The 22,685-nt window shown below is 42.5% G+C and overlaps 1 protein-coding gene across 1 annotated transcript; it reads left to right on the forward strand.

Annotated features, from left to right (window-relative positions):
- Positions 1-22,305, forward strand: LOC139472959 (uncharacterized). Its single transcript, XM_071255436.1, has 16 exons — positions 1-294; positions 1,700-1,757; positions 3,046-3,178; positions 5,223-5,376; positions 5,538-5,665; positions 9,295-9,362; positions 9,643-9,844; positions 10,933-11,006; positions 11,618-13,923; positions 14,707-14,738; positions 14,992-15,060; positions 15,433-15,552; positions 16,216-16,298; positions 16,510-16,637; positions 17,004-17,127; positions 18,085-22,305. Exons 1-16 carry the CDS (start codon positions 1-3, stop codon positions 18,216-18,218), a joined length of 4,107 nt encoding a protein of 1,368 aa, XP_071111537.1. The 3' UTR covers positions 18,219-22,305.
- Positions 22,306-22,685: the final 380 nt, after the last annotated feature.

Here is a 22,685-nt window from a genome sequence, read left to right on the forward strand (position 1 = left end):
ATGATGTGCAGTGACGTTGCAGGTAACAGTCGCAGCTGTGATGAAGGCCCCGGCCAGATAACCAGTTCCATTATGTCAGGAGTGACTCCAGAGGGGCCAGACAAGCTCTCCAAGACTGACCCAGATGCTGTCCTTGCCATGGCTCTTGAATATACCATCAACAAAAGAAACGAGAAATGTGTCAGCCCGTTTCCAAACTCATCAAATACGTCAGTCAAGTCTAGAATGTCTGTCAAAAAAGAAGGAACCTCCTCATCACTGAAAACAAGAGCCAGACAGATAAAGGCACATGAGGCAAGTACAAGCATCACTTAACACACAGCACCTCAACTGAAGTAGGTTTTTATCCACTTCATGAGAACCTGCACTTCTGCTGAAGTAGTTTTTTATCCACTTCGCGAGAATCTGTACCTCTGCTGTAGTAGGTTTTTATCCACTTCGGAAGAACCTGTACCTCAGCTGAAGAAGGTTTTTATCCACTTCATAAGAACCTGTACCTCAGCTGAAGTAGGTTTTATCCATTTCATGAGAACCTGTACATCTGCTGAAGTAGGTTTTTATCCAATTCATGAGAACCTGTACCTCTGCTGAAGTAGATTTTATCCACTTCATGAGAACCTGTACCTCCGCTGAAGTAGGTTTTTATCTGCTTCATAAGAAACTGTACCTCTGCTGAAGTAGGTTTTATCCACTTCATGAGAACCTGTACCTTTGCTGAAGTAGATTTTATCCACTTCATGAGAACCTGTACCTCTGCTGAAGTAGGTTTTTATCCACTTCATAAAAACCTGTACCTCAGCTGAAGTAGGTTTTTATCTACTTCATAAGAAACTGTACCTCTGCTGAAGTAGGTTTTATCCACTTCATGAGAACCTGTACCTTAGCTGAAGTAGGTTATTATCCACTTCATGACAACCTGTACCTCTGCTGAAGTAGGTTTTTATCCACTTCGTGAGAATCTGTACCTCAGCTGAAGTAGGTTTTTATCCACTTCATGAGAACCTGTACCTGAATAGTTCTTTACAGTCATTGTAATAACCTTTTGCTTCTCGGTAAGTCTTAACAAACATCTACCTTAAAAACAATGACCTGTCATGCCTGAATTAACTTTTCTAAGAACAGTTTATACAAACCTGAATATCGCATGATATTTTGTTATTGATTCTAAGCTTGCTGCCAATTTGGCCACTGAACCAAAAGAAAGAAAAGTTTTATAAGTCTTGCTTTGGAAATATTACAAATTAGTACTTTTAATATGTAATAAAATATGTTTTTCTTTGTACTTGTAAATTGATCATGTTGAACTGTGCAGTCACATCCGATTGATTTCAGAAACAAAATGTATATTGAAAGAAATAGCAGCAATCTCATTGATGTCACAAGAAACATATTCCATGTGCAAACTTCACTAGCCAAACTATTTGTTTTTGCTCAATATTTGACATGGTTTATTTTTATTTATTCAGACACATGTGTCTTTTTGTGATCCTTATTTGTCGGTATCTAAGCAAGATAAAACACTCCTTGGTTATATCCCAAACATAATCTGGGAGTTGTGTTTTGTCCAACACAAAAGTACTGATGTCTACAACTACCGGTAGTTAGTTTCACATCGCAGTTATGGGTTTTCCCCAACACCACACATTGTATGGTGTGCATGTTGCAATGATATGTCACATTGTGTTGTATTTTTTAATAGCCTGAGCCGTTCTTGTCAGTGGACACCCTTCCAGATGATAAAAGAAATCTATCCACAGGTGTGTATGTCTATGTGGCTAACTTGTCAAATTGAAGGACATTTCTTAGATGATAGTAAAGGAAATGTATGTACCAACTACTCTGGTTGAAATACCAGCATTTGTCCAGGAAGATTTGGGCGTTATAACCAGGGTGGCGTTACAACCAGGGAAGCCATTCTGCTCAGTCAAAACCAAGTCATACATGAATGCTTGTACACATATATATTTGAATCCTTTAAATCTTTTTTTTTTGGCTGATATGCTTCAATGGGAAGATATGAAAAGGTCATGATGGGTTCAACTCCATGGTTGGTTTGACAGACACATCCTCGACAATAACATGCATTTATCTGATTTGTAAACTGTACATGCTTCAGGTTGTTTGGAGAAAAAGTATACAAGTGTTTGTATGTACTCATATGTACATGTATTGTAACTGGCAGTTCAGTAAGTTTAACTCCTTTATCACATGGTTATAACATCCTTCAAATGTTGCATCCATTTCATTGAGTTATGCAGAGTTGAGAGTATGTTCTCAGGGCCATAATCTTATTGTACATATGAATTAATAATGTAAGACCTGAAACTGGTGATTCATCTCCATGCTGAGAAGATGATGTTTGCTCTGTACCTTAGCATAGAGTTTGTACAAACTGGACAGATATTGATACTGTGTTTCATCATAATTCCAATACACCCTCATGAAGCATATCATGTATATATCCTATCTTATGTAGACCGCCTCCGTGGTGTAGTGGGTAGAGTGTCTGCCGAGAGAGAGAAGGTCGTGGGTTCAATCCCCAGCCACATCATACCAAAAGATAGTAATAGATGGCACTAGTTGTTGCCCTGCCTGGCACTCAGGATGAAGGGGCTAAAACAAGGACTGGTCAGCTCAGAGTCAGTATACTGTGTCTGAGTGGGGTATTCATGTTAATCTGTGGCTTATCTCACTGCATTAGTCCGGATTAGTACAAGCAGACGTACTCACATATGCATGCACTTTGCTACATAAGTGCGATAATCTTGAATGCGTCGTTAAACCCCATTTCACCTCACCTCACCTCTATCTTTTGTGGTTAAAAATTAAGGATGAAATGGTCTTTGTCATACCGTTATCCTAATGTTATTAATTAAATAGTAGGGGCCTTGGGTTGCAATATTACAGCAGCAAATCTCAGGGACCACAGGAGCCCCTATTATTTCCAGCATTGCTTTGTACAGAGATGGTGCAAAATATGAAATCCAATTATCATGTGATTATAATGTAGAAATGAATATGTAATAATCCTGTTGATACTTTTAGAGGGATCTGCTAGACATGATCGCCAGAGCATGGCAAGGAGACAGTCCACCAGCTGTGCCAAGCCTGTCACTCCCATCGGTCAGAGGGGGATGTCTCGCTTCTCCATGTACTCCTCTGCCAGCGTACCAGCCAGGTGGGTGAACTAATGATCCAGTGTATCAGCCAGGTGGGTGTACTCATGATCTAGTGTATCAGCCAGGTGGGTGAACTAATGATCTAGTGTGCCAGCCAGGTGGGTGTACTCATGACCAAGTGTATCAGCCAGGTAGGTGTACTCATGACCAAGTGTATCAGCCAGGTGGGTGTACTCATGACCAAGTGTATCAGCCAGGTGGGTGTACTCATGACCTAGTGTATCAGCCAGGTGGGTGAACTAATAATCTAGTGTATCAGCCAGGTGGGTGTGCTCATGACCAAGAGTATCAGCCAGGTGGGTGTACTTATAACCTAGTGTATCAGCTAGGTGGGTGTACTCATGACCTTGTGTACCAGCCAGGTGGGTGTACTCATGATCTAGTGTATCAGCCAGGTGGGTGTACTCATGACCAAGTGTATCAGCCAGGGAGGTGAACTAATGATCCAGTGTATCAGCCAGGTGGGTGAACTAATGATCCAGTGTATCAGCCAGGTAGGTGTACTAATGACCTAGTGTATCAGCCAGGTGGGTGTACACATGATCTAGTGTATCAGCCAGGTGGGTGTACTCATGACCTAGTGTATCAGCCAGGTAGGTGTAGTCATGACCTAGTGTTTCAGACAGGTAGGTGTACTCATGATCTAATGTGCCAGCCAGGCAGGTAGGTGTACTCATGATCTAGTGTATCAGCCAGGTGGGTGTACTCATGACCTAGTGTATCAGCCAGGTGGGTGTTCTCATGACCTTGTGTACCAGCCAGGTGGGTGTACTCATGATCTAGTGTACCAGCCAGGTGGGTGTACTCATGACATAGTGTATCAGCCAGGTATGTGTACTCATGATCTAGTGTATCAGCCAGGTGGGTTTACTCATGACCTAGTGTATCAGCCAGGTGGGTGTTCTCATGACCTTGTGTACCAGCCAGGTGGGTGTACTCATGATCTAGTGTACCAGCCGGGTGGGTGTACTCATGACATACTGTATCAGCCAGGTAGGTGTACTCATGATCTAGTGTATCAGCCAGGTGGGTGTACTCATGATCTAGTGTATCAGCCAGGTGGGTGTACTCATGACCAAGTGTATCAGCCAGGTGGGTGTACTCATGACCTAGTGTACCAGCAAAGTAGGTGTACTCATGACCTAGCGTATCAGCCAGGTAGATGTACTCATGATCTAGTGTACCAGCCAGGCAGGTAGGTGTACTCATGATCTAGTGTATCAGCCAGGTGGGTGTACTCATGGCCTAGTGTATCAGCCAGGTGGGTGTACTCATGACCTAGTGTACCAGCAAAGTAGGTGTACTCATGACCTAGCGTATCAGCCAGGTAGATGTACTCATGATCTAGTGTACCAGCCAGGCAGGTAGGTGTACTCATGATCTAGTGTATCAGCCAGGTAGATGTACTCATGATCTAGTGTACCAGCCAGGCAGGTAGGTGTACTCATGATCTAGTGTATCAGCCAGGTGGGTGTACTCATGACCAAGTGTATCAGCCAGGTGGGTGTACTCATGACCTAGTGTACCAGCAAAGTAGGTGTACTCATGACCTAGCATATCAGCCAGGTAGATGTACTCATGATCTAGTGTACCAGCCAGGCAGGTAGGTGTACTCATGATCTAGTGTATCAGCCAGGTGGGTGTACTCATGGCCTAGTGTATCAGCCAGGTTGTGTGTTCTCATGATCTAGTGTACCAGCCAGGTGGGTGTACTCATGGCCTAGTGTATCAGCCAGGTGGGTGTTCTCATGATCTAGTGTATCAGCCAGGTGGGTGTTCTCATGACCTAGTGTATCAGCCAGGTGGGTGTACTCATGATCTAGTTTATCAGCCAGGTGGGTGTTCTCATGGCCTAGTGTATCAGCCAGGTAGGTGTACTCATGACCTACTACAATGTAATGGTTTGATTCTCTTGCTGATCTGATATGTTCTTGGTAGCCTGTACTCTGTGCTCCACCAGGTTCCAATGATGGTGGAGATGGTTATCCCAGCTGCAAGACTGGATTGATAATATTATGTCTTATGCACTGTATGTTGCTGCAGACACACCTTGACTCGGAGCAGCCGGAGTGGTGTGACTACACCCATGTCTCACAGAACCCTGCCTGCCGCCAATAACAAAGTCACGACTCCAAACTCACACATCAAGATGCCATTCAAGCACTCCGTACACAAGCCTGTCGTCCCGGTGCCACCAGTTAGTATCAATGACTCTCTTCATTACCAACACTTTGTTTGTACTACATGTTTTGCTGCTGTAGAAGTTGTCTGTAAGGTATGATGTTAGTTCTGTGTCACTAAGAGCTTCTGTTCAGTGGAGCATGAGGAGTGTATGTGTATCCCCCCTCTGTGTGACAGGAGTCGGAGAGCCCCTCCCAGGAGCTGAAGGACCGGATGGCCCTGGCCACCTACCACATCAACAAGATGCTACAGCTGGACACTCAGGGCAGTGAACACAGGCCCAGGGGCAAACTCCTCAAAGCCAAGTAGGTATCAGAGGGACATAGTCCTCACATCTAGTGCATCAAATGTCCTTACTGACTTAAGTAACTGAAAAGATGGCACCTCCTAGTCTACATTCAGTGGCGATATTATTGACAACACTGACATTGGTATTTCAACATGTCCGACATGCTCTTTACATGATCTTGAGGTCACAGATCCTACCTTGTTCATGTTGTATATTTTCAACCATTAAATAAATCTACTCATTAGTCATTTTCAGTCATGTATCCTACATTTTCCTTTCTTGAATAAGAATATTTTTTTAGTGAATAACGGCTGAAAATAAGCACTTTGGCATGTAAATTTCTGGAAAATATACTCTGCAAACTGATGGTCATAGATAAACAGTCATTCGTGACAAACTTGACATACGAGTACCAACCAATTTCCAGTTCCTGGTATTGAACACTGATTTCAGTACTTCTCTGTCACATATTGTGTACATATATCTGAATATTTGTGTTGAATATTTTGTACATATATCTGGACTGAATTTGTTCTTTCCTATTAGACAGGATCCTAATGTATCTTCAATACATTATTAGTTTATCAAGAGAGTCATTATATACCATTTTACTATGCTTTGAGACAATCCTTATATTACAAGGAACATTCATCTACTAACTCAAAAGAAAGTGTGTTATCTTCAATTTCTGTTGACCAGTCAACATGGCCTAAATGTTGTTATGAGACGATATGGCGCTACCAGTTTATTTTTCAACTCTATATTTGGGCATGCACATTGTCACAATTTCCTGATGGAAGTTGACAACATATGATGAAGCCTGTTTCTGAAGAAAAAACAATGCATATAGCTTCACGTTTGAGTTTGTTTTTTGGTTACTTTTTGTTTGTTATCCATTGTTAAAAAGGTTGACCTTATTTCATATTTTTATTTTTTTTCATAGCCGATGATAAGGTAGCTTAATAAAAAGTTATCATGGTCCAATGATTTTGTGTCTGTCTTATAGTTGTGTGTGATGGTTTCCACAGTAGCTCTACCACTAGCAGATGTATGGAGACACTGTATGGGTATGTTGATGTCCCAGCAGCACAGTGTACTGAGTGATCCTACTAACGATGTAACAAGGGGCAGATGGGAGCGGAAGGGGGGTTGGGGGGAGGATAGGTGGTGGTAGAGTGGGTGGGGTGGGGTTAGGGAACAGCGTCACATTGTGCCCATATCTCTGAGCAGCTTCTACATGTTCTTGTGAAACAAACAGACAACATTTGCTGGCAAGTGATCAGTGTTTACTCATGATGTATTGCCTTGGTACTAAGGTAGTCAAGGATTTAATCAGCTAGTTGTATGAATTAGGAACATCACAGGTCATTACAGAATATTGTGTCTGTGTTTATTATTGACGTAAACTTAATATTTAAGAAATAACATCACATTACTGCTACTGGGAAATGTAGTAATAATGATTTGCAGCTAAGATGATGGGTTTTGAGTAGTGTATTGACATAGAAAGAATGATAGTAATCTAGCATGTTGACATATATTCCACTCACATGCTGCACGTTGTTATTTGCTGGTCGGCCAGATGGAGTATTTATTGTCTGCACTGATTGTGTTTTGCATGTTATGTGAATAACTGGTATGATGGTATCATATATGTATTCAAATTGTTTTCTTTACTTACTCATATGAGTTGACAACTTACATCATCATAATCATTGAGTTTACTTGTTTGTTGTTTAACACCGCATTCAGCAATATTCCAGCGGTATGACAGTGGTCTGTAAATAATCGAGTGGACCAAACAATCCAGTGATTGACATCATGAGCGTGGATCCACGTAATTGGGATAAGTTGACATGCATCTACCAAGTCTCAGTGAGCCTGACCACCCCATCCTGCTAGTCACTTCTCATTACAAGCATATAGTCGTCTCTTATGAAAAGCATAGGCACCACTGTCGACAAACATAGTCGCATCTTAGGACAAGCATTGGTTGCTGAAGATCTATTCTAACCCAGATCTTCACGGGGGACAAGCATGGGTTGCTGAAGACCTATTCTAACCCAGATCTTCACGGGGGACAAGCATGGGTTGCTGAAGACCTATTCTAACCCAGATCTTCATGGGGGACAAGCATGGGTTGCTGAAGACCTATTCTAACCCAGATCTTCAAGGGGGACAAGCATTGGTTGCTGAAGACCTATTCTAACCCAGATCTTCATGGGGGACAAGCATGGGTTGCTGAAGACCTATTCTAACCCAGATCTTCACGGGGGACAAGCATGGGTTGCTGAAGACCTATTCTAACCCAGATCTTCAAGGGGGACAAGCATTGGTTGCTGAAGACCTATTCTAACCCAGATCTTCATGGGGGACAAGCATGGGTTGCTGAAGACCTATTCTAACCCAGATCTTCATGGGGGACAAGCATGGGTTGTTGAAGACCTATTCTAACCCAGATCTTCATGGGGGACAAGCATTGGTTGCTGAAGACCTATTCTAACCCAGATCTTCACGGGTCCATAATCATCAATTACTCTACATGACATTGTTTCGTTGTACAGAAAACATGTCCAGATTGCTATACTGGCTTAATACTGTTTATGTTGAAAATGTCAGCTGGCTGGTCGTGTGTCCTCACAGATGGACATCATGCCCCACGCTGCTGACCACTTGTTTGCCTGTACCAGCAGACCATCTGGACAACGCTGAATACAACACCTACATCGGTATATGTATTGCCAACTGACTTGATCCGCCTTGTAGATACAGTGTTTGAGTTGACTTAATTGCATGTACATCTCCCACTCAAGCATAGTGGCAGCATGCTTGTAGGGTCAAGTAGCCTTTTGTGCTTAGTAAGTCAAGTAATGTGTAGAAAGCCAAGTGTCCAGTGAAGATTCCAGGTTAGGTTTGGTCTTCAGCTATCCAACTAATGGGATCGAGTGGTCAGGCTCGCTGACTTGGTTGATGCATGTCATCATATCTCAATTGCATGGGTTGATGCTCATGATGTAAATCACTGGATTGTCTGGTCCAGACTCGATTATTTACAGACTGCCATCATATAGCTGGAATGTTGCTGAGTGCAGTATGAAACAACAAACAAACAAGAAAGCTAGATTGGATTATGGGGAACAAGCTTGCTAGGGCTGGGACTGTATGATGCTAACTGTGTGGACATATGCATGGTGTGATGAAGCTGTATTGTGTGTGGTAATATGATACTGAAAGCACCTCACCATTGTCTTCGCCTTGCAGCTGTGATCATAGGAAGGTGATAGAGTATTTTGTTTCCAATGCACTTTTTCCATGTTTCAGAGATGACCTGTATTCCTGAAAGCCTTGTTTTTTCAAACTGGCCCCTAAAGTTATACCCCTTGTTCGTAAGGGCTGACTAAAAGTGGTGGGGTCTTCAAAATGTACGATGTGGTGGACTGTGTGTCATCGTATGCCAACGTTGTCGATTGATGCGTATATGATGAGTGGTTGTAGATCTGTATATGCTGCAGTGATATGGCTGTAATCAAGATTAGATTACTGAGGGGGTGGTCACGAACAACTCCCTCCCCAGCCCTCCTCTTGTGCACACCCCTAACACACCTGTGTTTCTGTCTTGTGATTGTTTACTGGATATTGTTGCAGACTGAAGCCACTCTACCCAGTCAAAGTTCAAGGCCCACACATTGGACACTGTAGAGGAATTATTGCAGGTATCAGTCCGAAGTTTTTCGTTGTGTTTATTTTTCCTTTTTAGATTGTGATTGTCAGTGATCATTGATATTCTTCATGACATGATGCTGTGAATAACAAGCTTTATAGTCACATAATAGGGGTTTCTGTTACATCTAATGTGTTCAAAATGATCAAGTTCTTCAAAAAGAGTGTCTATTGTCAAACACAAGAATTGGGTACAGGCTATGTCTACATATTATTCTGACCCTGTCATTGGGTGGCTATAATATAGTTATATGTGTGATCTCCTTGTTTCAGACACACATACGTACACCGCCAGCCCGAGCAAATCCTTGCAGCGCAGGAAGCAGATTATGTCCAGTATGAATGCTGGTGAGCTGAAGGACCTGATGGACCGACCACGGACTGTGGAGTCTATACACCGCACATCTGTCGCCTCCAGTGTGGATGACAACCGGGACAACTTGCTGGAGGAAGACATCCGGCAGCTCACTCACGGGTATGCTGGAAGTGCAGCCCTATCAGGGGACACGGGTATTTAGGGAGTGCAGCCCAATCAGGGGACATGGGTATGTGTGGAGTGCAGCCCCATCAGGGGAGACGAGTATGTGGGGAGTGCAGCCCCATCAGGGGACACAGATATGTGGGGAGTGCAGCCCCATCAGGGGAGACGGGTATGTGCGTAGTGCAGCCCCATCAGGGGACATGGGTATTAAGGAGTGCAGCCCATCAGGGGACATGGGTATGTAGGGAGTGCAGCCCCATCAGGGGACATGGGTATGTAGGGAGTGCAGCCCCATCAGGGGACATGGGTATGTAGGAAGTGCAGCCCCATCAGGGGACACAGGTAAGTAGGAAGTGCAGCCCCATCAGGGGACACGGGTATGTAGGAAGTGCAGCCCCATCAGGGGACACGGGTGTATAGGGAGTGCAGCCCCATCAGGGGACACGGGTGTATAGGGAGTGCAGCCACATCAGGGGACACGGGTGTATAGGGAGTGCAGCCCCATCAGGGGACACAGATATGTGGGGAGTGCAGCCCCATCAGGGGACACGGGTATGTAGGAAGTGCAGCCCCATCAGAGGACTCGGGTATGTAGGAAGTGCAGCCCCATCAGGGGACACGGGTATGTAGGAAGTGCAGCCCCATCAGGGGACATGGGTATGTAGGAAGTGCAGCCCCATCAGGGGACACATGTATGTAGGAAGTGCAGCCCCATCAGGGGACATGGGTATGTAGGAAGTGTAGCCCCATCAGGGGACATGGGTATGTAGGAAGTGCAGCCCCATCAGGGGACACGGGTATGTAGGAAGTGCAGCCCCATCAGGGGACATGGGTCAGTGAATGTTACATGCATTGTTAACTTCTTCGTTTTTAGTATCATCTAAAACTATAGAGACCATGAACAAAGTGATGAATCGTGGACGTTCTTGGCAATAAATTTAATGTTAATATTTCCACCTTTGTGATGAAGGTGTTCCTGTTGTACATTACTGGTTGTGACTTTGTTATGGGTTGTCAGGCCTGGTTTCCAGTTGCAAGCACAGGGTCTGTGGGTTTATTGCAGTAATAATTCTGTGTTTCAGGGTTCCCCAAGCTTCCTCCTCCTCCACCTCCTCCCTGCCCAGTGTGATGACAGTTCCGTCACAGACTCAACAAGGTAGACCAACACACAGCTACGTCATTGCAGGAGTGTCCTGCTGTTAAAGCAAGCTGCCTGATGGAATGTTCATCCTAGTTTCTGAGAAAGTCCAGTACTTTGCACTACCTTCAGTCCTTGACAATGCAAGGCCCATAATGACGAAAGAGTTGTTATCCCCTCCTTCTTTTCACTTGGTGTTTTACTGCATGATCTTCAAATTCATGAATGGAAGTTGACTGTTTTACAGTGGAACAAAGCTATGCTTGAATCCCTCAATGCATCGTTTCTTTAGCAAACATCTCAAATAGTGTCTTGCCTCCACAGGTATTTTATAAACCCATATTTACAGAAGTCAGACACAAAACAATTTTAGCATCACCATGTTGATTGTGTTACATTAGATCGAGCTAAACATGTGATTGAGATTGAAACATGTGATAGATGATGCTATTTGGCAGGTTCACTCCAGGGGTAGAGAATGTTACAGAGAGTTAGTCTCACCACATGTTCTCTCAGTACATCCTTATTAGTCACTGAAGGTTTGTGCTCAAATGCACAGTTGTTAAATTAAATGAATACATGAAATATTTGTGCCTGATTACTACCAGAAACAATGTTTTTATTTTTAGGTATTACTGAATTGACTCCGCCCTCAGACTTGTCCTCTGCATCTCCCATTCTTTCACCCGAAGCCAGTGAGACCCAGCTCCGAGGATCATCTCGGGACTCAGGCAGAGACTACAGCACAGTGTTCCTGACATCCGGCCGAAGTGTGGAGGCTCTGACTGATGAGCCTGTGTTAGGGGAGGTAATTCCACCTGAACTGGAAACTGCATCAAGGGAGGTAATAGAGATGGTCGAAATGCTGGAGAAGAGAATAAGTCTTCTTGGAAACGACACGAAGGACTTGATGGAAGCGAAGGGCCGAGATGATGACATGGAGGCTGAGATGTGCACTGGTGGAGCATGTGATAAGATGACTGATGTGATGGCTGATACTGCCCAGGAGGAGCACCAGAGTGGGAACTCATCTGTCGAGGGAAGAGTCCGACCATATAGTGCTACAACCCAAATCACTCACAACTTCAGACCAACAGAAACCAGACCCCTCTCAACTGGCGATTTGTCTCGTCGTAAAAGTACAAATAAATCAGTTCGTTTTGCTGATGAGGCTGAAAGCCCCACAGTAGAAGCATGGAATTATGCAATGGTTGACAAGGACTCCAATAATAATGCATATGAAAGTGAGGGTAACATGCATTCTTCCTCTAACAACTCTAAGTCACGATGTAAACCCAGTGAGATAGAACTGAGCAAAGAACCTGAGGATCCTGATGATGACAAAGAGAATTATTCGCCAAAGAAGTCAGTGTATTTTCCATCTTCACAGACATTTTCACAAACTTTGGCTTCAACAACAACTCAACAATGCATCCAAAATAAAACTCCTGACAAGACAGCAAGGGATGCTACTGAAGCTGCTACTCGCACATCCTTCATGGAGGAATTCCTTGCACATGCAGCACCTGTTGATGATTCAGTCTGTTCCGTCAGCTCGGAGGAGCCCCTGCATGATGCTGTCCAAAAGGAAAAGAGGACATGTGAAGACAAAGAACAAGGTACAAGGCCATTTCCACTTGTTTCTCTGTCAGAGAGAATTGCAGCTGCAAACATTTACATGACAAAATCTTCATGTGAAAGTATGCCTGTCATTGAACTGGACAAGGTACGAACAGAGGATGAGGATGAGGAGGACATAGAGGTCATCTTGGTATCTGATCCGCCACTTGACGAAACGTTCATGGAATCTGATCCATCAGTTAATGTAACGTTCTCATCTCATGATATGTTGAATCAGTTTGAACATTGTTATGGCAGTGTGAACAATTTGATAGAGAAACCACCTGTCACTAATCGTAGAAAGAAAACTAAGGGAAGGGCAACAACAGCCTCTGAATCTAAAAAACGTCTTTCCTCTCCTCCACGTCCTGGAAGTCCTGGCAGAACCCAAAGGAAGGAAAGTAACCCATCCTCAAGAGGAGGAAGGGGAAAGAGGAGCGACTCACCTTCAAAGCCCTCTTCATACAGGGTAGGAGCAAGACATCATTACCCATCAGATCTGATCGACAGTGGTGTTGATGCTGCATCTGATAAACCCATATGTAAGACAAATTTCCAAGGACAAGGTAAATCTCGTTCCACTCGCATAAGACCAAATAGCGGCCACTCTGTCAGTAGTTACAGCAGTCAGACAAGCAGCACAAGTTCAGGCAGATTAAAAAACAACGTACCAAATTTGAAGTTGAAAAATCCAAATGAATCTCATGTTGATGAGGAAATTGAGGCCCTCACATTTGATGACCTGGACCATCAAATAGATTTGATTCAATCTGAGCTGAAGAAAAATATTGATCAGCAGGCTCAACTCCTGAGTGAGACAGAGCATCTTCGTCACTCACTGAAAAGTAGAGAGGACCTTTACCCAGGTCCAGATAAGGTTGATGACAAGAATGGAGGATCTGTTTGGTGTCCAGCCTCATCCCTTGGGCTCCAGTCTGATGGCTACTACCAGTCACTTCTCATGGCCTACCGGAAGAAGTGTATGGACATGAGTGAGAACTGTCTGATGATTAGTGAACACATCACAACTCCAAGATGGCAGGTGGCAGACACAGGTTCAGGGGGAACTGGGAGTGAAGAAAAGGCAGCTGAAACGCCTGAAAGCATATCTCAGGACACGGAGGAGAAAGTGTTACATACAGAAGAGTCCTCAACTACGGACAGAAGGGATGGATCTGAAGAAAGTCCAGAGCATGACACAGTTTGTGAAGGACTGACCGAGATTCCAGACAAGGAAGACGAAGCTGGCGCACCACCAGAGAAAGCAGACAGTTTCCTGCGGATGTTGTGTACAACTGTGGAGGAGGTGGAACAGGTATGTAACCGTGACAGTAACAACCATGGTAAACATACATTACAACCCTTGCATCTATTATGTAATTATATAAGTTTTGACGTAAACAGATTAGTAGCTAGCCTGCTGACAGCAATGTCTGGGCCTGATGAGGGCTCGGTAGAAGCAGATAGAACTACCCATGTCACCAAGTAAAACAAGCACTTGGATCAGTCGACATAGTGAGTGAACGAGTATGGTTTTACTCCGCTTTTAGCAATATTCCAGCAATATCATGGCGGGGGACACCGGAAAATGGGCTTCACACAGAGGTTGTGAGCTGTGAGAAGGAACCTCAGAATCGGCCAGTGCTTGTTCAAGGTTCATACAGCCTTGAAAAGGCCTGAAAGTATTAAAGTTTGTGACAGACTTAGTTTTGTTTATTTGTTGATTGTGAAAATAAATCTTGTTGGAAAATGTGTGATGGTCATACTGCTGAAGTATGCTGGATTTATAAGAAATGTTGACAAACTAAGACTTATTGCCAAACTAAAAAAGGTTTGAAAATGACAGTTGTAAGCCTTGAAAAGGCCTTGAATATGAGGTTCAATATATGGAGTTCATTTGTAGTGATTAATGCCTTGATATGAATATATTATTGCTGAAATCAGCATCACCCTTCACATGCCAACATCTTTACATGTTTCATATGAGCAGGGAAGTCAATTCACTACCATGGTTACAGAATGATTGTAGTTGTAATATGTTTCTTTGTAGTAAGATGTATGTGTAGATATACAAACAAACATCTCTTGTATATTTCAGCCCATTGTGAAGCCTACTTGTTTGGAGATAGGGTAAGTGTTTTTCACCCAGAGCCTGTCTATATCTTGTTTTCCTGAAGAATGAAGGTGGCAGCTCCACACAGGACCATCTGACTTGATGAGACAACAACTTTCTTCTTTTGTATAGTTTGTTTTATTCTTGTTCAAGTAGATTCTGAGAAAATGAAACCGTTCGTGTAAGCATCTTATTTTACTTGTAAAAGATGTTACAAAAGACTTGAGTGACATTGAATGTTGAGTTTGTAGTTCTTATTGCCTGTTGCAGACAAGACCCGATCTCCACCACCAAGGATCTTAAAGTTGTAGCAACAACCAAGGAATTATCAAAACAGAAGTATGTACTTCAAATAAAGAGCTTTGCTGAGAAAACCCCATTTTGTTTGATAAAAACTGATGCTTCAAATGATTCTTCCAAACTAGTATCTTCTCTTTGGTCCTCTGTACATGTTGTAGGTGCATACAGTATACATCTGATTTATTCAAAATGCTTTGGTCAAATGTGAAGAAAAACAATCAACATGATCAATGCTTCAAAAAGCAGCATCTTTAGATGACCGATGCCACGTTACTGCAGTGTATGCCTGATATCATCAAATTGTTCTCAGCATGCTTAAGTTATTATTACAATGTATTCCTGGACTTATTGACAGAACGATGTGCATGCCGAGTCCCTTTTTCATGAGTATATTGTTTGGATATCCTACAGAGTGAAGACTGCTGAGAAACCATCCGCTCCATTCCCTCCTTTGTGCTTCTCCATCAACGCCCGGCCACCACAGGGGTGTCTGTACTACTTCGCCTACGGGGCAGACATGAACACTGACAGGTACACCACAACAAGATCTTGATATACTACATATCACGATACATACGTCACTATGCAATAAGTATTGCGATATGCAGATCTACGTCAAATGGCATGAAAGACTATCACCTAATATTTCAGAGTAGGTTCAAAAGGAAAAGCGAGGTGTAGACACATGTTTGTAGCAGTTACTTTTTGTAGTGAAGGTGAAACGCTGATTACAACTGAAGAAAACGCTGGTGCTCATTAAATGAGTAGTATGTAAGTATTTTCCCAAATATATAAACATTTGTTACAAGGTTCAGAACAAACCTTCAGCTTGTAGATTGTTAGATGTAGTGTATAGTAGGGGTGAAATGATAGATCAGTGCATCGTGAGTTTTCATGTGATGATACAATACATGATAGGTTTGTTTCTGCATTGCTACAAGATGATACACTTGTTGAAATAAATTTCTCAGTAAGTACAGATTCTAGTACTTTTTGGGGTTGAGTCCTATTGGGGATTCCTACCTACACTGCCAAGAGTTAGTCACCTAATCACCAGCACACAAAGTCAGTGAACTAACCTACTCAGCCAGCAATGTTTGTGATCTACACTACCGGTTGTCGGACTTTCATTTTGTGAATTGTATTGCATGAACTATGTAGTCTGAGTACTGAGGACCAGGTTTTGTCCTCCAGGATGAGCCTGTACTTGAAGAGAGATGTCAGTCAGCGGTTCTGGGGGCTCCTCATGGGGTTTAGTCTGGTCTTCAACAAGAAAGGTATGTACATGCCTGAAAGGATGGTCTCCACTACACCACTACACAACTTGTGAAGCACTACCATCCTGTTCAAAGTTGTATTAAACCCAACTCACTCACTATCACTTCCATCATTTAGAATGTAAGAGAGGATTGATTCAGATTAACCAGTACATGTATGTGGAGAGAACTTGATATCTGTTTGTGTTCTCATGCCAGCTTGTATCCCCAGGTGCTGATGTTGAGGCAGGAGGCTTCCCCAACATAGAGTTCAACCCTTTCTGCTCTGTGGAGGGCTGTGTGTATCAACTGACTCCAGGGGATCTCAGTGTCCTGGACAAATGTGTTGGAGTTCCACAGGTACAAACCTCTATTGTAGTAGTTTCTGTTGTATCACTTTGCTCATGATTTTTTCCTGACTATGATCCTTGTCTTTCAGCATCATTACCACGCTTGTGGATGTCGCCTAAAAATATATGTCTAGGACCTGCTTCAGTGTGGTCTTACCTCCAACATCATGTTGACATACCATAATAAAACTAACATAAACTCAAACTTACTTTCTTACCTAGCCTCGGTATGTTGATATGAACTAGTTGGTACAATGTCTTCATGGCAAGTAACAACTTGCCCAACCTGAAACAGTTGATGTGTTGATGACCAAGTGAAAGCTCTGTACACAACATGTTGTCAGTGATAACTTACATACTGTGTCTGTGTTGCCAGCATTACTGCCATGTGATCCTGCCTGTGTGGATGTCCAACACCACAGACCCAGACAAACTCGGAGTGGCTCAGTACTGTGTGCCAGCCACCATCTACATAGCACAGGATGAATGGGTGGACAGAGGTAAGCACTGACTGTCATCTGTATAGCACAGGACGGATAGGTAGACAGAGGAAAGCACTGACTGTCATCTGTGTAGCACAGGACGAATGGGTGGACAGAGGTAAGCACTGACTGTCATCTGTATAGCACAGGACGGATAGGTGGACAGAGGTAAGCACTGACTGTCATCTGTGTAGCACAGGATAAATGGGTGGACAGAGGTAAGCACTGACTGTCAGTGTGTAGCACAGGATGAATGGGTGGACAGAGGTAAGCACTGACTGTCACTGTGTAGCAAAGGATGAATGGGTGGACAGAGGAAAGCACTGACTGTCATCTGTATAGCACAGGACGAATGGGTGGACAGATGTAAGCGCTGACTGTCATCTGTGTAGCAAAGGATGAATGGGTGGACAGAGGAAAGCACTGACTGTCATCTGTATAGCACAGGACGAATGGGTGGACAGAGGTAAGCACTGACTGTCACCTGTGTAGCATAGGACGGATAGGTGGACAGATGTAAGCGCTGACTGTCATCTGTGTAGCACAGGACGAATGGGTGGACAGAGGTAAGTGCTGACTGTCATCTGTGTAGCACAGGACGAATGGGTGGACAGAGGTAAGCACTGACTGTCATCTGTGTAGCACAGGACGAATGGGTGGACAGAGGTAAGCACTGACTGTCATCTGTATAGCACAGGACGGATAGGTGGACAGAGGTAAGCACTGACTGTCATCTGTGTAGCACAGGACGAATGGGTGGACAGAGGTAAGCGCTGACTGTCATCTGTATAGCACAGGACGAATGGGTGGACAGAGGTAAGCACTGACTGTCATCTGTGTAGCACAGGACGAATGGGTGGACAGAGGTAAGCACTGACTGTCATCTGTATAGCACATGACCTGTAAGTAGTAAGTAGTTTGTGGTTTGAGTGTGTGGTTGTGTGATGTACATGTGTGATGTGTGAAATGTTTCAGATGGTGGCCTGTCAACTGAATACAGCATCTCCCAGTGCAGCAAGAGTGCCGACCTGCTCACCCCGGCCTACAGAGTCCACCTGGCCAAGATGGCAACTGTTTCAGCCCCTGTGCTGCAGCCAACCACAGCATAGCAGTACCTGACTGCCACCTCCAGAAGGGCATGCTTGATGCACCACTCAACATACTTGAGGTCTCCCCAGCTGCTTGACCAGTGTCATGAGGTCTCCCCAGCTGCTTGACTAGTGTCCAGGATGATGAAGTGTGTATCTTATGCCCAGCTAAGGCAGAACTAGAAAAGTATTATTCTGAATGGAAAGCTAATTTTAGCTAATATTTTAAAACTGTATTTTACACAAAACTGCTCAATTTTATCTACAATTCTGCAAATATTTACCGGCAAAACTGTTTGCCATAAAGATGTAAGACATACCTTGATTATGTAAAGCAAATGTTAAACATTCTTTGTCATTAAGAAAAATATATGCAATAAGAAACTGTTTATCTGTAAAGAAGTACGCTGTGTTGTGTTTTCAGCGATTTGTTAGTTGTGGTTCAGATTTATTATTTGGTTAAGCTTGTTGCTTGAATAATTTTGTAGTTCCTACTAACAAGAATGCTAGTGAATATGTAACTTTATTTTGGTAAAAAAACATTTACAAATATGTACAATGATGCAAATTTGGCAAATATTGTCTGTACAATTGCTGAAAAAGGATTAAAACTGATTTAGTTTTTAAGTAATTACACAGACCATGTGACAGTTACAGAGCTGGAAGCTGATAGTTTGTTGTTTTTGTTTTTTGTTCTGTGAAAAAAGTGAACATGATGTATTTATTGTCATACATTGGTACTAACACTGTCTCACATTGAATTTGTTATCCTATTATTTGGGTGTGCCACACCTTCTTATGATATCTGTTTTCTGTGTTGAACTGCAATGAAATTGCACACTGCTGTGATACTGAAACACTGCTGGACTTGTGTTGGGCTGTGGATCTACGTTCTATATACATACATCTGCTGGACTTAATGTGGTACAAACACTTGCTGGCAAAGATGGAGATACACTTCATCTGATATTTAATCAAGTTGACTTAACTAAGGACTCACTATATTCTCCAAATAATGTTTTTTAAGTGATTTTATCTTTCTATGTCTTTATGAGAATAGAAGACCATGTACTCCAAGAGAAAATAAGCCTAATATGTAATATGTGTATATATTGTATGATGAGATTTGTTGGTGCAGGATTTGATTGATAAGAGTTGGGTGACAGTTTAAATAAGGTCATGATCAACCTGTGGTCTCCTTGTATTTTAAACATATTTATAGCTCATTGTTTATTTTAATACTGCCCGGAAATGAAACAAATACAATGAACTGAGTTTACATCATGTCCTAGTGTTAAAGTTATGTCAAGAGCTTGTGTTGCTTGTCAGAGTAGGCTATGTGGACTACCAGGGACACTCTGCGCTGTATCAGATGTTCTGCTGTCTGCTGTCTATCCATACATAGAACAGTTCGGGGCAGTTCATGAAGCATGCTCCACATCTGATGTGAGTCAGATGAAGAACGGTATCGGCAGCATTCCTTACGTGATAGTTTAACAACAAAATATTTTTGCAATTTACTGATCAGTTCAGTGCTTCATTGTCTTGTTTCTTTCTTATGAAATACATAAGGCTAAAAATAATAATGGTCTTGGTTCTCAGGTACCACCCGCATCTTCATAAAGTCTGCCGCACTGCCATTTCCCCCCAAATAAATAAATCCTAATACTTTAAAACAATGCAATCCAATATAGCACACAGTTACTTCCCTTTACATGCACACTGCTTCACTACGCATCTCGTGTTGTGGTCATGGCAGCAATATTTGGTTGTTTATTTGGTTGCATAAGAGTTTGAACAAGCCAAAAAAACACACCGCCTGCCCACACTTTTTTTTCAAAAGTCATTGCCTGAGAATCGATTTTTATTTTTTTTAAGGCTAACATATCTGGTTTTTAGCTGCATCTTGAAAATTATATGATAGGTTGTTGTAACAGCAACAATCGCATTGGACTATCACAATGCACGCCTAGCGATGTGCTCCAAACATATCTCAAATGTGCTGAAAGGTATTCAGTGTTGATTTTGGAGCCATAATCTTATCTCACTTACATGATCTCATCAATATTTCACATAGCATTGAACTTCTCATGGAATTAACCTTGTCATAAAGGATTAAACAGCACAAGCGTATCTCATTCCTATGCACAAAGTGCAACCTGGTATTTAAATGTAGGTTAGAGTTTCTACCTCTTGTGATAGTTGAGGGAATCCTGTTTGACCTTGACCTGACAAATCCTCTGATCATTGCAATATTGATCTGCCAGTTTCTGTTCCTCCACTACTTCAGGGTACTGTGCTTCATGTTGTACATGTTGTACATAGATCATGTTTTGTTTGTTGAAGCAATTATCAGGTCTGAGTTTTAAGAGGATGTTTGTCACAGGAATATATCATGCTGCTTGTTCTAGAGGTAACAGGGACGTGCAAATCCATGGCCCAGGGGGAACAACTCTGTTTGTGATTTGACCAATGTATATATAGAATCTTTGATGCATTATAGTCTTCACAAAGGCCTTTTTAAGGATGTCCAACAAAATTAGATCATGTACGTTGTGGGGGTAGATTCACTAGTTTACAAACGTTTACTGGAATGTTGGCCCATGACATTTGTACATGTAGCAAGGCTGTAAGACGTGTTTATTATGTTTTTGCTGTCTAATAACATTGTGCTCAGCTATGTTGAAAGCTGTCTGTAAATAATAGAGTCTGGACCAGACAATCCAGTGATTGACATCATCACCATCGATCTACGCAATTGGGATACAATAAAATGCATCAGCCAGGTCAGCAAGCCTGACCGCCTGATCCCGTTAGTCACCTCTTACGACAAGCAATGTCACCTTGTAAGACAAGCATGGTTTGCTGAAGACCTATTCTAGCCTAGTTCTTCACGAGTCTGCAAGATCTCAGAACCACAGGACAAATGAAATGGCTGAACTTTGGTGCAAATGTTTGATGCCAAATGTTGATGATCATTTTGTAGTTCATTTAAGCATTTTGTGTACTTGTGTATTTTTATTGTAAATTTAGTTGGCTGTCTGCATGATGATATTGAGTACTGAACACCCAGTACATATTCTGAATATCATATGGCGGGAACACATCACTGACAGGATAAGTTGATTCTGGCATGTTGCTACTAGAACCAGCTGTACAACAAGCACAGCTTCAGTCTGAAACAGCTGTACAGTCCAAGTATAACACATCATGTAGAAATAGTTTTGTTTTCTTTTTACATCATTGGAATAAACAAAGGTAGACATGCATACTATTGTTTGAAACAGACACTCGTCTGTGTTAAGTTGGAAAGGACCTATTGTAGTGTTGTTGTTGTCTGATGAATGTGCCACACACCCAGTTTGTGCCATATTAAATGTTGCTTGGTATTTTAAGCCAGTATTACAGGACATGTCAGTTGTGGATGTTCAACTGTGTCCTCTAAGCCTTCTGACAGCATTATGGACCAAGCTTTGTAAGTATTACGTTGTGCCAGTACTCAATGAGGGTAGATATTCCAAGGAGGCTCCGCCATGTTACTCAACAAGCATGACAATGGTTGTACTGTCCTCCTACCAGAACATGTAGCTTACTGGGAGTTACTGGTGGTTACTGGTGTACTATCTGTTTGTTGTAGTAGTAAATAAGCTTTATTATGGGCTTAGCTTTTGCTAAGACAAACTTGAGAAATAGTTTCAATTATACATTAGCAGGACATATGGAACACAAGCTGTTCTTAGCTGATAAAAAGACATGCAGATGATGAGATGTGTTCAATGTGTGCTACCTAGGTAATTTATTATTTTATATGCCTAAAACAGAATTGAAAGGCTTTAGAATCAGTGTCTTAGGTTTTTTTAACCACAACAGTTGTATTGAAAAATAGCAGAGACAAGGAAAGATAGAGAACTGTATACTAAGTAGAGAGCGAAAAGTGAACATCCTCTGGATTGGGATGATATGAGTTTGGCCAGCTAGTAGGTTGTGTACTCATAGCCCACGTATTAGCGTTGATAAACTACAGAGATTTGTGTAGATCTTCTGTACAGAAAGTTAGATAACTATTGCTTGTTGTATTTCAAAACCAAGTTGTGAAAATGTATTGTGTCATCCTATTCTGGCTGACTTATTTATTGAATATATGAATAGGAACATGTTATTTTTCATTTATAATCATTGTTTGCTTTTTAGCAAATAAATTCAAAAGAAAGCATTCAAGTTTTTTCATTTATCATTTGTTCAGCAAATTAATGTAACTGTGATGTGCACATGATGACTGCCTCAATCCTCCACTTGGCAACTGCCTACATCCTGCACATTACGACTGCCTGCATCCTGCACATGATGACTGCCTACATCTGCACATGGTGACTGCCTACATCCTGCACATGGCGACTGCCTTCCATCCTGCACATGGTGACTGCCTACATCCTGCACATGGCGACTGCCTATCCTGCGCTTGGCGACTGCCTATCCTTCACATGGCGA

Source organism: Haliotis cracherodii, unplaced genomic scaffold, assembly GCF_022045235.1.
Source record: "Haliotis cracherodii isolate W230 unplaced genomic scaffold, xgHalCrac1.p SCAF_26, whole genome shotgun sequence".
In the NCBI taxonomy this organism is placed as follows: Eukaryota; Metazoa; Mollusca; class Gastropoda; order Lepetellida; family Haliotidae; genus Haliotis; species Haliotis cracherodii.

What these genes read in the sequence shown, in the direction of transcription:
- LOC139472959 (XM_071255436.1), top strand. Translation starts at nt 1, where the DNA reads ATGATGTGCAGTGACGTTGCAGGTAACAGTCGCAGCTGTGATGAAGGC. An exon ending in GGCAAACTCCTCAAAGCCAA is followed by an intron (nt 5,666 to 9,294) that starts GTAGGTATCAGA and finishes ATATTGTTGCAG; the next exon opens with ACTGAAGCCACTCTACCCAG. An exon ending in AAGGAATTATCAAAACAGAA is followed by an intron (nt 15,061 to 15,432) that starts GTATGTACTTCA and finishes GATATCCTACAG; the next exon opens with AGTGAAGACTGCTGAGAAAC.